This window comes from Podarcis bocagei (assembly GCF_964188305.1).
Source record: "Podarcis bocagei genome assembly, chromosome: 2".
NCBI lineage: Eukaryota > Metazoa > Chordata > Lepidosauria > Squamata > Lacertidae > Podarcis > Podarcis bocagei.
Genome location: NC_138126.1, coordinates 57911184 through 57927652, shown reverse-complemented (window position 1 = coordinate 57927652; position 16469 = coordinate 57911184). Strand labels below are relative to the sequence as shown.

The following is a 16469-nucleotide window of genomic DNA, read 5'->3' as shown; positions in this document are numbered from 1 at the left end:
TTCTACTGAGTTGCATTTGCCATTCTAATGCTCATTAGCCTGGTTTGGAGTAATACTTTTGAGCACCTCACAGTTCCTTTTTGTTCTTACCACCCTGAACAATATGGTGACATCAGCAAACCTGGCCACCTCACAGTCTAACACTTACTGGTAAGTCCAGACCATTTACGGGCAAGGCTTCAGTTTCCTGAAGGAAGTCTTCTTGCCTCTAACGCCTTCCTCGGCACTGCTTGTTAACTACACTGGCATCCTCTTGGTCTTAGTGGTACCTTCCCTGATCTCTGGTATAACTAAAACGATTTCAATAGAAATCTCCTTTGGGAGAAAGGGTGGGATACCAATTCAATAGATGAAAGCAAATGTGGTATCTGTGGCTAATAGGTAAGAAGCTCAGGGTTTCTTTGTTGTTGCTTTCCATGATCTAATGCTTTTAGAGGCTGAAGGAAATAATGAAGAAGATGCTGGAATGGAGTCTTCTGTTAGAAACCCATGCTGTTACAAAATCTTTAAGTGTCTGGGCTTGGCCAATGTCAGAAAGAGGATGATAGTCTGCATGGGCCACTGGACCTGCAGTTCATCGTTTCTCCACAGTCACTTCCTTTTAAAAAAATTAATGTGTTCAAAGTAGTTTACACCATGCAGTTTCATCCTATGCAAAGTGGCAACTGGTGCCCATTGGGGTTGATGGGGAAGAAGGCAGTTTTGCCCCCATCCTCCTACTTGATGCTACACACATGTAAATTGCAGGCAGGTGGGGCCCGTCTGAGATGGTGGGGCAGTGCCCCATCTGCCCAAATGGACCAGCCTTCCTTGGCCAATGCATATTTACTTGGAAATAAGGCCAACTTGTGGTCAACATATGAGTCAGGCAGCCCTGGTAGTGGCTCCATGTTCTTCCATTCTGTCGCTTTGCTGTGGTGACCAGGCTGGTCAGGCTCAAAAATGGGTATCAATATGTTTTTTAAAGAGCAAGCCACTCTTAGGCATCCCATTTCTCTGCTCCGTTTTATCTGGAACAGGCGCCAGCACCAGCTCAGGATGTGTGTAAAGTGAGATCAGTGCGAGAAACAAAAAGGAGCAGGTAACAGGGGCAGTTCAAATGGACACATCTGGCAGCAAGGAGAACCTGAGAGACACTGCTGGACTGTGTCCATTTGGCTAGAGTGGGGAATCAATATATTTATTTTTCAGATGGGGGAACGGGTGTGGGGAGTGCATTCTTTGGGATGGAAAACCCGTTGCAGGCATGGAGAGGGATGTGTGTAGTAGGGAAATATTACAGGAGATTAGATCCCCAAACCCAATTCCAGGGATCAAGTCTATCCCCCTTTCGTGAGAATGGACAGCAGTCAGTCAGCGTGGAGCTACAGCAGGGAGTCATTTAACTTGGCAGTTGCTTTCCCGTCTCAGCGGAAGGAGAGAGTGGGCAGCACTGAGGTGAAATGTAACACATGCACAAATACACCCACACCCTGAGGGGTGGCTCGCTCGGTGGGGCAGCTTAGTCGCCTCAGGCGCGTGCGGCTGGCGGGAAGTCCTTGAAGGCGGGCCGCGCCTCCCTCCCGCGTCCTTTCCCCGCCTCAGCTCTCTGGGTCTCTGGCGATCGCCTTGCTGAGAAGCTGGGTGGAGCCCTGCCTGTATAAAACTTTTGCTGGAGACGCGCGGCCGGCTCGAACTCCTGAGGGCGCGTCGCGCTCGTTTAGTGTGTAGAGGGAGAAAGCGCGCGCTGCGGGAGCCGCCACTTCTAGCAGGCCGGCGGCGGCGCACTGAGGGGCGTCCCTGTCGCGACGGGAGAAGCGGGGTCAGGGTGGCAACCCCTCTGAACTGACGGGAAGAAGTGGCTGCCTCCCTGCGAGAGGCAAAGCGAGGGACCATGAAAGGTGGATACATTTTGGCTGGCCTGGCGACTTGGTGGTGGCTCATCTGCAACCCCTTGGCCAGCTGCGGTGCCACGAAGGGCAGCGTGCCTCGACTTCGCCTCTCATCTAAAGGTAAGATTATCACCTCACTCAGTAGAAAGCATCCCCCCCCTTTGAAAAAAAAATCATATTTGATGCCCGCTTTCTTTTCTTATTTAACCTCCAAATAATCTTTGGAGGTGGGACTTTAATGTTCCCATTTTACAGATGAACAATGGAGGCTGAGAAAGTGCAGCTGGAGCGAGTGGCATCCATGGGCCAGGCAGTCGAGAAAGAGTTAGGTTTTGAACCCTGTTTTTCCAAAGAAAGCCAAGTCTGCCTCCACACCTGAAGCTTCTGTGTGTATGGGCGCTTTCAGAAGACTTGTTTCATTCATAGTGATTTGTTTGCAGGGGAATCAGGCAACATGGGTGGTTTTAAGGAGCATTCATTCTGAAATGCTTGTGGGGAGGTTAGAAGATGTTGTATCATACCTGAAAATACAGTAATGGCAGTCTGGAAGTGCTGTGTGTATGTGTGTGTATACATGTTTCCAGCTTAAGTTGGTTAACAATGAGAATGTGAACACACAATGTTGGCCAGTATCTTTCTGCTGTGTGTTGGTCCTTCACCTGTACCACAATAAGTACAGGAGAGGCTTAGAAGCACTTCTTTGTTTTCATACATGACACTAACCCAACATTTTATCCTCTAGAACATGCTAACAGCTCTCTGTGTGTCTCAGTAGTTCAGGCTGGGATGGTCCCATGTGCACCTTTTTTGTTTGCTGGGTACTTTATTGGCTCCCAGTTGCCACATGGAGATTCTTTGGACTGAGTTCCACATTCTTCAGAGAGGTGGCGGATGATAGAATCCATTGAAGAGCTTTGATCATGACTTATTTCCCGAGTTGAGTAAGAGAAGGTGTAAGAACAGGGATGTCGGGTGAGGGATCTTGGCATTGGGTGGGAAGCAATGCCTGGCTGGGTTGTCAAAGTGTGCAAGTGTCCTAGGGATCAAGAACAGAAAGGTTGTGAGAATGAAGTAATATAGGTGGTTGTGGATAATTGGGGGCAAAGTTGCATACATGTCAGCATCCGTATTTTCTCCTCTGTGTGCTGTCTCTTGCTATGTATGTAGCACACATTTGAACAGATCATTTCCAGGAACACTCATTTATGAAATGCAGCACATATAACGCATGCCAAATGTACATGAAAATCCAGCAGAACTGCCAACTGAATAGGAAGGAAAAACCAGCCAGCTTTGGTCTTGTGCCCTTAACAGCAGCTTGTTGTGCAGAAATCAGCAGGTGAAGCTTTTTACAGCATGACGATGAACATTATCTCTTGATAATAACTGCATAAAGTAGTTATTGCTAAAGCACAGCTGCAGGAATCAGCTAAACAATTGGAAACTCCACTGAATTCACCTGAGCAAGCCTAGGTGTAAAATTTGCTGTTGATTTTTTTTTGGCTTCTCTGCCCCTTTTCGCTGTCAAAGGCTACTATAATCACTTCCAGTATTGGAGGCAATATGGTGAACACGAACTGCAGGAGCAGAGAGTGCTGTTGTGCTCATGTCCAGCTTGTGGGGTTCCCATAAGCACCAGGTAGGCCACTGTGGGAGCAGAATGCTGGCTGAGATTGGGCTTTAGTCTGATCCAGCAGGGCTTTTCTTATGTTCACTTTGCCAAAGCACATTAGGCAGTTGACTATGTACTGGTGTATTTATTAGAAGTTTGCAGCATTTTCGGATGTCATTGTGTGGCTTGCTTTTCTCTGTCTCCCATTCATTTTGTGTTTTTTTTTTCTTCTGTGTGATTTTTAAAAGAACTTTTTATGTGTGTTGTTTATGTTGTTTTATTGCTTTTACTGATTGAGATGTTTTGCTTTTAAATGTTGTAATGTTGAAGGGAGCTCTCCTAAAAGATTGGGTATAATTTTTAAAAATGAAATGAGATGAAAATTATAATATATGGTCCCCTCCCAAGTAGCAACCTACCACTCTTACAGAACATTAAATGCAGCTCATGGCAGGTTAAAAACTATGGGTTGCAGCCAGCTAAGTTGTTCTGTTAGTGCAATGTTTTCTGTTTGCACAGCAGGACTTTTTCTCTCTCTCCTCCCTCTTTTGCCTCCCCCAAATCCTGTTCTGGGGGTTCCCTCAATCCCCCAAAGCATATTTGGAGGGGGGAGCAGGAAGATGAGAATGAGAAGAAGTCCTATTGCTCAGGCAGAATTCTTTTGCTTATGCAGCAGTGGGGAACCTATGGGCCAACTCTGACAGGGAATGGGGCAGCCCTCCCATCAATCACATGATGCCATTATAATGCAGGTTGCTTTGACAGGTGGGCCAAACTGGATCCCTTGGTGTCCAAGGTTGGCCCATGTGTCTAATGTTTCTTACACTGTGCTAATGGGATGGCTCTGCTGGATACAGCCTGATGGTTCTGTTACTCCATCTAGCCAGTGCCTGCACCCACTTGCAGTGCCTCTTCAAGGTCTCAGCCAGGAAACAGCCCTGCTCTCTGAGAGCCTTCTGAACTGGATATGCCAGGGTCCTTTTTATGCAAAACATGCACTCTGCCGCTGTGCTGTGAGCCCCCCCCCCCTCCTCTGTGCTCCTAGGAGAAAGTTGTAACAACCATAGCCTGCTTTGTTTCAGCTGTCAAGGCTCTGTTTACTTTAGCCAGCTTGGGGGCAGGATGATCATATCTCAGAGCAGGTAGCATGAATGAGAGCAAGGGAAGATGCTCCAGGTGTTCCACATGCTTGTAAAGTTGCCCGAACTGTCTCAACCAGGGCTAGCACTTCCAAGATACAGATTGAGTTGTTTCCTGTTGCTCTCACTCTCAACTGGGGTGATTCCGGTTGAATCTGTCAGGTCTGCAGAGCTTGAACTAGTAAGCTTAGGAGTGGCTAAAGCACATACATATTTGGAATGCCTGCTCTGCAAATCTCAATTCTGTTTCCTCAGCAGTGTAATGCTATATAGGGTCGATTGCATGTTAGAAATACACCCCCCACCTAGCCATTCACTTGCCATCTCTAATCCCCCAAAAGGTTGGTTACTTTCAGATCCACACTGAACTACTGGATCCAGTTCAAATGTAAGCACACACAGCAATAAAAAGTACCTAAAATAGTGTCCCATCCTGTGTCAACCATCTTGCATGCTACAACCAATGTGGGATGCCCTGTAGGTGCTGCCACTGCTGGATACCTCTCAGTTGGCAATTGATCTATGTCAAGTCCTCCTCTGCAGTGGTTACTCATTTGGGGAATGCATTGCCCTCCCCGATGAGGTGCGTCTGTTTGCATCTTTACTAACATTCAAGAGAACTTTAAAAACCTACTTGCTTACTGAGGCATTTGATGGCTGAAATACACCGTTCTTGGAGACCCTGAGATTATTAGCTGGGAGGATATGTGATTGTTCTCAGATGTTTTAAATTTCTTTAATTTGTAAACAATTGTATTGAAGCCCTGCTGATGTGTTTTGTTGCATTACAAAGATGTGTACAAATGTGACATGAAGGCTGGCAACCTTACCACTGCCGTGTGGGAATCCCTTTCAGAAGAACACAGTTCCTGAAGACACGTTGTGCATCCATAGCAGTGGCCAGAGGAGGAATGACTGCTGGGAGGAACGCAGAGAGAAGGAGCACCATGGTGCATGTGCAGCAACACAACCAAGACGCCTTAATCTGCCCCAGCTATAACAAAACATGTCTCTCACATACCAGTCTCTACAGCCACAGTAGGTGCTGTAACCTTCCAACAGTTTGATTTCACCTCCCTAGATTCATTCCTACATTCCTCCCAAGACAGACGGTTGCTAACTTTGCAGCTCCTGGACAGGAATTCCTAGTGTTTTCTGACACCAGAAGCTTAGCAATGTTTTCACAAGAAAGAGGAAAACCCAAAGACTTGAGAACTGTAGTTTGAACAGCCCATATCACAAAGTCACTCAGCGTCAATATTATGGTTGGGAACCAAATGAGTCTTTCTTGAGAATGGAGACCTTTGTGTAAGAAGATGAGTAGGAAGAAAGTACAAAATGCAAGAATCGGACATACCGGTACATTTGGACTTGCATCTTAGTCAGAAGGTTTGTTCCTTTCTGCATTTATTTTGTTGGCTGGCTCCTTTGGAAGCCAGGGGTCAAATCCACATTTGATTCTCATTGGAATATGCATAGAGGCCCATGCTTGTGGGTAGTTTTGGAGTATAGCATCTCATTGAGGTATTGATAAAATGGCAGCTGCACATACTTAGACATAAAATTTCTCTTTCTGACTGGATATTCATTGCTTCAGGATCCAACTGCATGCAATATGAGAGACTGTGGTCAGCAGGCAAAGTCTCCTTAGCCTCAAATAGGCTAAAGGAAATGGAGGAAAGTCTGCCTTTAGGAGCAGCTGGGGGAATGCAGGAAACACAAAACAGAAGAGTTGGGCTTGTGCTGCCTTAGATTGAATACTCATGCAGATTTTCACCAGAGGCAGATGCGGTACTGGCTGAAGCCCAGACTGATGTATCTAATGATCTGAGAGCCTCAGGACTGGAAATGGTAAAGACTCTGAATCCTCAGTTGAGTTATTCTCTAAGTACTTTGTAGTCATGGACATTTGCCTCATCATAGAAGGGAAGTAAAATGAATCATGCTAAAAAACAATGCAAGCATTCAATTTCCGACAGTTTTTGGTTTTCTAAACTCGCTTGTCAGACAGCATCCATCTACCATAGGGGGTGTTGTAAAACAAGGAAAATACAAATCTGAAAGTGTTCAAGCAGCTCCAAGCTAGGAGAGATTGTTTGAGAACAGTCTGCTTGAAAAAATAAACCAACCTAAATTTGATGTTTAAGTATAGTTCCTCTTTCAACACCTCTCCAACAGTTGTCATAGTTGAATACCTATAATTTACATTGCAGCTTATGAATGCTTGCAGAAACAATAATAGGTGCTATTACTGAAAACTGGACCGCAAATTATTTCAGCGATAATCAAGGCACTTGGACCAGTGCCTAAAAATGTGAATGAGTAGCTCAAGATAACAATGGGCACAGAATTCCAGAGGGGCAGCCATGTTTACCTGTTAACAGCAAACACACATCACACACACAAGTCTTTTGTTTAAGGTGCCACCAAGCTTATTAATGGGTAAGCAACACAACTGCAGGCTTGTACCCAAAAACTGGGCTGTTAGGGCCTGTGAGAATTCCAAGGAGGGGCGATTCCACAACAAATAACAGAACCCACAAATATCCTGGTCTTGATTCTTGGCCTGCATTTGTTGAAAACTGGATAAAATTAAAAGCGTTGCTTTTTAGGGTCTGAATAGGCCATGTCTGCACCTCCCTTAGCTTCTGGAATAGGAAACAGAGAGGAGGCAGCCGCAAGATACACATCAGAATGTAGGAATGGTGTGGCATAGGGAGAATCCTGCTCCCCCCCTTCATTCCACTGTGGACCCCATGTCCAAATGGCATTGTGCCCATCTGATATCTAGATCTGTGCAGATCTTTAAAAAGGAAATGTACCACTTTGGAGAAAGCAAAATTGTTCCAGCCCTTCAAAATATCCTGCGTTTGTTTTTTGTTTTTTCAAGCCAAGTATTCAACTAAAGACTAATTCAAACATTACTTTAGTGGTATAGTTGGCAGCTGCCATTGTGGATCTTTCTGTGTGGCTACAGTAGATTCAAAAGTTACCATAATTCATGGAGCCCAAACCAAAATATTTTCATGTTGACATCTAGCATGATTTCCCTCTATATTCAGTCTTCTGTTTCAGGGAGAGGAACAGTAATAACCATTAGAGATATTTTATAGAATAGCATGTGGCCTGTTCTAACCAACTGCTTTTCTCTAAAATGCAAGGCTTGGCTCACTAAAGGACTAAAAGTGTATGTTTTAAGGCTTCTCTTCAAAATCCATTCCCATTAAAATAACTTATGTTTATTAGGAAAACACCATAGAAATACAGCTGAATGAAAATATTCAACATATTAACATATGCCTGTGTAACTATTCAGCACTTTCACTGATTGTTAACAATAATCACTGTGGCAAACTCTGGAGATAAGCCATTTTTGGCTTACAACAATGGGAGCGAGGTAATGTGACCGGGTTAAAACTTAGATGCTCCCTGTCAGTAACACTTAAGAGGTCTATGTTGTAGTGTTTTCTAATATCCAGCAGCAAGCTTTCTTAATAATGTGAAAGGAAAAACTTTGACCACTTATCCCTTAACCAGAGGATCAAAGTAAGGCTGAGGCACGTTGTAAACAAAACTGGATTTTTATTTATGCACACTCAATGAGGGTTAAAGCTTTGTGGTTACTCTTCTAAGGCACAGCACTTTGTTTCAGTCAAAATCACTTTACAGCAGAAATTAAGAGCCTTACTTAAAATGCCTACTTTAAACTTGTGCCTCCTAGAATGACCATTTGATCTACGAAGGTGGTCAAATGCCCCCAGCCCCTTCTAGAAACTTTTCTTACCCTTGAGGGAAATCATTTGGTTTGTCCTGCTCAGCAAGCCCCCATCTACCAAGGTAATTCCCTAGCCCGAACACCTTCCAAGCCTTGCCCAGGTTCTATCATTTAACTCTCTACCCCTTCCTGTTTGACAGACGTTCCACCCAGCCCTGATTGGCTTCTAGGTCTCTAGGATGATGACCCAAAGTGTGCCCACCACAATTCAAGGTTCGCCAGACATTTTGGACTTAGGGGAAAAATGTAAGAAACTGTTGTGGGCACCTCAGAATTCCCATTTTGCAAAATAAAAACTGGTGATGCTCAACAGTGCCCCCCCAAAGCAAAACACTGACGTCCTCACTAAAGAAAGTAGAACGCAGAGAAAAGTAGATAACACCCCTCCAACCACCACCCCCCATTTAGATTGGAGGAGGCCGGGCTCATGGAGTTTTTAGTCCTGGGTTAGCCAGTGTGGTGCTCTACAGACATTTTGGACTACAACACCCATCAACCCCAGCCAGCATGGACAATGATCACAGGTGATGGGAGGTGGAGAGGCAAAGAAATGCAAGCTATGAGCATAGGTGAACACGTTGCTTACTGGTGGTGGTGGTGGATGGTGTCACATGAATAAGAAGCAAACCTGTATGTGAAGGACATGTTAAAGCTCTGGGTTTTGGTGGCATCTTCTTGAAATGTATCTGAGCACTTCTGATCTTTTTAAGGTGCAAACATACGTGCTTAATTTCAAATGTAACAGCTACCAATTTAAGTTAGACCCAAGGCTGAGACGAGAATTCTGAAGCCATGGTAATTCACTATGGAGAGAGGGACATGTGGAGAGGGCAAGATGTACAAAGTGGGAAGCATATCCCAGAGGTCTCTGGGTCATTTCTTTTCATTTCAAGTGCAGGACTGGTGTTGAGCAAGGTTAAAATGGTGCACGCACAAATCTCTCTGGAACCACAACAGATTTTAGGTCAGTCCTCTTCAAGGGTTACATGTAGATCTGTTTCATTGCAAAGGCTACTGTCTTCTAGAGTTTTGATAAAGCATGTCTGTGTATTAAAAGAGAAACCTGTGTAGCTTATTTCCTTTATCACACTCTCTTTGACCGATTGCTGGATGGCCCTCTGGTTTCTGGAAGTAAGTCTAATGTTTCATGGAACCATAAATGTTATGTACTGAAGTTCTCACCCTGGGCCAGCAGGGGGATACTGTAGATCGTTCAGGTCCACATATGCAAATAAGGGATCAAAAGTGACATTCAGTGATTGGATAGTTACAGAAAATGGTTACTGTTGTGTTCTAGTGGAGCTCTATATAAGCAGGCTGGCTGAACCCTTCAGTTCAGTTCTGGCCTATGAATAAACAAGAGCTGTTTGAAGAATCGCTGTGTCGTCTGATATGTTCACCCACAACTTAACAATAAACATCAAGAATATCCAGTCAAGCTGTGCATGAATTGGAGGGCGTTAGGCTTCTAGCACAAGTTCATCTGAGTGCTCAGCATTGTCTCCACTACCACACATACTGTCCCTCATGCACACTCAGAATCTCCCCTGTGGTATCCCCCACCCCCCTGGAGCAGATTTTGAGGGTGTGCAGGAGACTGCTGGGGGAGGAATGGAAAGTTCCAATGCAGAAGTCTGTTGCGCAAGTGGAACAGCATCACAGTACTGTCTTGAATCTCTCCAGTGCTATGCTGTGGGGAGGCCTGTGCCAGACCCCACACTGAGCAGGAGGATGTTGAGTGGCTGTGTTTGGAGATGGTGTTGCATGGACCACTGTTTATCACATCTCACATTCAAGAAGACCTTTCCATTTTTCCTTGTTGCAAAGGAACATGACCAAAACATCCTCGTCATCCTCCTTTGACACAGTGAGGTGTCTTGCTCACCCCTCACCCTCTCAGTTTCCTTTCCCTTGTAGTTTATTTTTAAACAGGTCGTCCTTTCATGCTGTAGTTTATTTGTTGAGTAAAAGACTCTCACGGTCAGGCTTGCAACTCACTCCCAGCCCCAATTCTCCTGAAAGTGACACAGCAGATCTTGTGGAAGAGTGTCCAGGGTTTTCAAATGTAATCAGTGCCCAGATTTCTTTTAGCTAAGCAACATGAGCCTTCTCCATAGCAACATATATGTTCTTGAGATAGCTTTAGAAATAACCTTTCCTCTATTCTGATTGTGTGGCTTGAAAGTTTCTTTCACTACCCAGGGTGGTTCTAGGGTAAAGTAAAATGTGATGTGTTCTTTGGGAAAGGGCACAGAGAAAGTTGAACAAATGATTTCTTTTTAAATGCTTATGGTTTGCAAATAGATTGTTTCATCTAAGGAGCTGACTCCTTTTTGTCACACATTTGAGGTGGCCCATCCCTACTGCAAAATATAATTCCATGTTTACATTTTACTCTTGTCTTTGGGAGCACACAGCAGTGATCGAGGGAGAGAATCAGGTGTGTGCCTTGGGAATAATGCAAGAGAGCCACCAGCTGCAATGCAGGAGGCAGCCTGAGAGTAAGAGAAGCGGCAGAAAGTAGAGAATGGGCTTTCTGTATTGGAAGGCTGAGCTTGGATGGCGTAAGGAGGGATAATAAAATCCTCAAAGAGCAAGAGCTGGCTGTGTGACAATCCAGAGAGGTGCCAAGTGAGGCAAGTGTGTCAACAGCCAGGATTAACTGGAAAGAGGCGGAATCCTGTCCCGCCCTTTGGAGTTTTTTTTTTAGTATTTCTGGATGTTATTTTCCACTTCCTGAGACCAGCTGCATCACATAGTTTCCTTCACAGTGTGTAGGTACACACAAGGAAGTAGTAAGCTTACTCTGATAAGAACAGTTACCTTTGCGGGGTGGGAACTCCTTGATGTTTGTTTTGCACATGAGACACCAAGGCTACATGCTTGATTGGGAAAAGAAGAAGAAGAGTTTGGATTTGATATCCTGCCTTTCACTCCCTTTAAGGAGTCTCAAAGCGGCTAACATTCTCCTTTCCCTTCCTCCCCCACAACAAACACTCTGTGAGGTGAGTGGGGCTGAGAGACTAAAAAGAAGTGTGACTGGCCCAAGGTCACCCAGCAGCTGCATGTGGAGGAGTGGAGACATGAACCCGGTTCCCCAGATTGCGAGACTATCGCTCTTAACCACTACACCACACTGGCTCCAGTGTGAGGTGTGGCTCCAGTGTGAACCCCATTTGAGGGGGTTCCTGCTTTAAGTGAAAACCAGCTAAGCAGTCCTTGCTGTATATGCAATAGAAGGTTGAGTCTTTTTAAAAGCAAATTTCACAAGTTGGATCTGCACCAAAACCTTAGGGAGCCACCAAAGAGAAAGTGTTGCTGCGCATCTCATAATCGCTAGAGTGGGACTCTGCTAATAAAATATGCACATTATTACATGCTTATCTTGCCCTTCTGCCAAGGAGCTGAGATGCACATTTAGCTAAGTTACCCCAGGTGATGTGATTTGCACCTGTGTGTAGCCCCTCCTGGTCAGCAATCACTTCAGTCACTGCTTTCCTTGTGCAGTTTTCCCAGAGGCATTTTTATTATTTTTTTATTTCACATTTAAAGTTGATACCAGAGCATCCATTGCTAAATTGCTTACTAAGGACATGCTGAGTGCTTAGGAGGTGCTGAGATAGACATTGCTATCTTCACTGACTGTTTTAGGATAGCCTTCCCCAACTTTGTGCCTTCCAGTTCTTTGAACTGCAACTCACAACAGCCCCTGACACCGTGACCAATGCAATTTGGAGCCATAGTTAAAGCATCTGGAGGACAGCAGGATGGAGAAAGTTGCTCTTGGGTTCTGTTCTGTAAAGCCACTCGCTGCCAGTTGCTGTCCAGAGCCAATTTTCTCTTGTTTGAAAAATTCCCAGGCCATGTAGATTCCAGGCTTTGCAACATTTTAAGCATTTAATGAGGAGGGCAAGCTAGGATTATGCTTCGAGTGCCTACAATTCCACACTATTCTTTTCTTGAACTTTTACCCTGCAAGAATTTCGGGGGTGGGTGGGGGTGGGTGCAGGCCGGTGCAATTCTTCCAGTGCTGGCAAGGCAATCTAAATGGCTACCCCCCCCCATTTGGGGACTGAAATATGCTTCACGGCTGGTTGTGAATGGTCTTCTGATAAAGAATCTTAAGGCCCATTGACACTTATCTGATGCGCAGGGAAACAGCTGTTTGGGGCAGGCACTGCTGAGGCTTTTGCAGTGGAAAAGGAGAGGTGAATAGGATATTCATTTGCTTTTGCCAGACATGGAAATTAAAAAAAAGGGGATTTTGAAAATTTCACCCAGACTCTGGAAGTAACCATTTTTCTTCTCTATGTAGGATTTATTCATTTTAAATGGTTTTTATTGCTATATTAAACAGGTGACAGTCTATTAGTTAACTCAATTCTATTAGTTAACTCTGGACCACGCAGGAGTCAAGCAGGAGTAAAGCCCTTATATTCATGACATGAGAAGCTGCTGCCATCTTGTCTTCAAGTCCAGTTTCATTCATTGTTGTTGTTGCTGGTTTGTGTCTGTCTCAAGAGACAATGGAGTGTGCCTCCGAGTGTGAAGTCAAATTGCAGTGTTAGCAGCACCGAAGTGGCTTCCCCTGGTGCGCAAGCCTGGATTGTGTGTATGGAGGTTCTGGGCTGCCCAGATGACAAGACTCCCCTCTTAGCCTTGCAGATGTGGTTCAAAAGAAAACAGAGCAATTTGAAAGCACCATGCAACCAATTTAGGGATAAATTGCCACCATACTGCAAAAAATTTTTTTTATAAGTTCCTCTCAATGTTTCTGTTTCATGAGTTCTCTGCAATGGTCAATAGACAATTTTATTTTACAATATAAGTCCAAGTTTAGGCCTTGCAGGGACTTTCATGTTTGAACAATCAGTAGCCTTGCTGCCACCAGCATGATGCCAAGTGAGGTGTTAAATCCATTGATTCATGCATTATTTTAGGTATTCCTTAATGTACTACTCCCCAGAATATCTGGCTATCTGGGCAGCCCCACAAAAGATGGTGATCTGTCTCTTTGTGTCCACATCCCTTCCAACATAATGGAGCAATCCCAGATGTCATATGGGAAAGCTGCACCAGTGTCCTATACTGTACTAAGGTTACCAGATTTTTTTCAAGAATCCAGGAAACCTCTTTTTTTTAAAAAAAAAGAAAGAGAAAATGTACTTTTAAAAAGTTTTTGTTTTTTAAAGACGTAATATCTTATCTTCTGTGGTCTCCTCTGTTGCACAGCCTTCCTCTTGGCCCCGGCCTGCTCTCTTGGAGCGCTAGCTGCCGTGGAGTAGGCTCGGGCCGGGCCTGGGCTTGCCCACATGTTGGTGCTCTCCTACTTCTCCTCCTAAACAGCAGCAGCAGCAGCTGCACAGTAAGGTCAGGGCTCCCCTCTTTTTTCTCCTTCCTCTTTCTCTCTCTCTCTCTGTTCCTTCCCCCTGCATTGGCTTCGGGGTTTTCCTGGCCTCAGAGTGCTGCTGGGCAGTCGGCCAGGTGGCCAGGCGCTCTTGCACCTGGCTTGATTTGGGTCACAAGGGGTGTGTGTCAACGGTTCCCCCAGTTGATGCCCTGGGCATCCCCGATTTCCCCTCAGCAATGGCACTGGTATTCTCAGCAGCCCGGAGCCAGCCTGGTAGCGTAGTTGGCTCTGGCTGGCTTCAGGAGCTGCCTGCTGTCGTGGCGCCCACCATTTTGCCTCGCCGGCAGTCCCCATATGATGTGTCTTGCGCCGTTGAACCAATCACTCAACATTCATTCCCTACTAATAAATTTACAACACTTAAAATATAAACCCGGGGATGTTAAATGAAATCCAGGGACATTCCGGGGACAGATTTGTAAATCCGGGGACTGTCCCCAGGAAACGGGGACCTCTGGTAACCATATCCTATACCAGCTTTGTATAACTTTAATTTTATTTCCCCTAATATAGGAAGGTATAAATTAGGCTGGTTTAGTTGACCCAGTCTTCTTCCATTGCAATTCACCAATATTTTGGCCCAAATCTGATTCCCAAACTCAGGAGGAGGAGTGGCGTTATATGTCAGGGATGTGTATACCTGTGAAGAGATCCAAGATTTAGAACCTCAAAGCCAAAGTGAGAGCATTTGGGTCAAAATTAAGGGAGAGAAGAATAACAGAGACCTCATTGTGGGAGTTTACTATAGATCCCCAAGCCAAACGGAGGACATAAATGATGCCTTCTTGGAACAGATGGCCATGCATGCAAAAGGAAGGGAGATAGTAGTAATGGGGGACTTCAATTACCCAGATATTTGTTGGATGTCAAACTCAGCCAAGAGCATAAGGTCAAACAGATTCCTCACTGGCCTTGCAGACAACTTCATTGTCCAGAAAGTGGGAGAAGCAACAAGAGGAACAGCCATTTTAGATCTGGTCCTAACCAATGTTGATGACCTGGTTAGTGGGGTAGAAGTGGAAGGATCATTAGGCGCGAGTGATCATGCTCTTCTGAAGTTTACTATACAGCGGAAAGGAGCAGCCAAGCATACTAGGACTCAATTTCTTGACTTTAAGAAAGCCGACTTCATAAAACTTAGGGAAGTGCTGGGTGAGATCCCATGGGCAGTAATACTAAATGGAAAGGGAGTTCATGATGGCTGGGAGTTTGTTAAGAGGGAGATAGTAAAAGCACAACTTCAGGCAATACCAATGAGACGGAAACATGGAAGGTGCCTAAAGAAGCCAGGGTGGCTATCTAAAGAACTTTTAACTGACTTAAGATTAAAAAAGGATGTGTACAAAAAATGGAAAAGGGGGGAAACCACCAAAGAGGAATTCAAACAAATAGCCAGCACATGTAGACACAAAGTCAGAAAAGCTAAAGCACAGAATGAACTCAGGCTTGCTAGAGAGGTTAAAAGCAACAAAAAAGGCTTTTATGGGTATGTCCGTAGCAAAAGGAAGAACAAAGAAACAGTGGGGGCACTCAGAGGAGAAGATGGTGAAATGCAAACAGGGGACACAGAAAGGGCTGAACTCCTCAATGCCTTCTTTGCCTCAGTCTTCTCCGATAAAGAAAACGATGCCCGACCTGAAGAATTTGGAGCAAATGATTCAGCAGTGGAAACACAGCCCAGAATAACTAAGGAGATAGTACAAGAATACTTGGCTAGTTTAGATGTATTCAAGTCTCCAGGGCCAGATGAACTGCATCCAAGAGTATTAAAAGAACTGGCAGATGTGATCTCAGAACCACTGGCAGTCATCTTTGAGAATTCCTGGAGAACAGGCAAAGTCCCAGCAGACTGTAGGAGGGCAAATGTTGTCCCTATTTTCAAAAAGGGGGAAAGAGAGGACACAAATAATTATCGCCCAGTCAGTCTGACATCAATACCAGGGAAGATTCTGGAGCAGATCATTAAGCAAACAGTCTGTGAGCACCTAGAAAGGAATGCTGTGATCACCAATAGTCAGCATGGATTTCTGAAAAATAAGTCATGTCAGACTAACCTGATCTCGTTTTTTGACAGAATTACAAGCCTGGTAGATGAAGGGAACGCAGTGGATGTAGCCTACCTTGATTTCAGCAAGGCATTCGACAAGGTGCCCCATGATATTCTTGTAAAAGAAGCTGGTAAAATGCGGTCTTGACTATGCTACCACTCAGTGGATTTGTAACTGGCTGACTGACCGAACCCAAAGGGTGCTCATCAATGGTTCCTCTTCATCCTGGAGAAGAGTGACTAGTGGGGTGCCACAGGGTTCTGTCTTGGGCTCGGTCTTATTCAACATCTTTATCAACGACTTGGATGATGGACTCAAGGGCATCCTGATCAAATTTGCAGATGACACCAAACTGGGAGGGGTGGCTAACACCCCAGAGGACAGGATCACACTTCAAAACGACCTTGACAGATTAGAGAACTGGGCAAAAACAAACAAGATGAACTTTAACAGGGAGAAATGTAAAGTATTGCACTTGGGCAAAAAAAATGAGAGGCACAAATACAAGATGGGGGACACCTGGCTTGAGAGCAGTACATGTGAAAAGGATCTAGGAGTCTTGGTTGACCACAAACTTGACATGAGCCAACAGTGTGACGCGGCAGCTAAAAAGC

The 16469-nt window shown here is 44.9% G+C and overlaps 1 protein-coding gene across 1 annotated transcript in view; it reads left to right on the top strand.

Moving 5' to 3' along the window:
* The first annotated feature begins 1488 nt into the window (after window positions 1-1488).
* The window catches only part of SEMA3G (semaphorin 3G), an 87332-nt gene continuing 72351 nt past the window's right edge, over window positions 1489-16469 (top strand). The window contains exon 1 of the mRNA XM_081183887.1: window positions 1489-1991. Coding sequence (XP_081040013.1) covers window positions 1874-1991 — 118 coding nt within the window. The 5' untranslated portion in view covers window positions 1489-1873. The remainder of the gene's footprint in view (window positions 1992-16469) is intronic.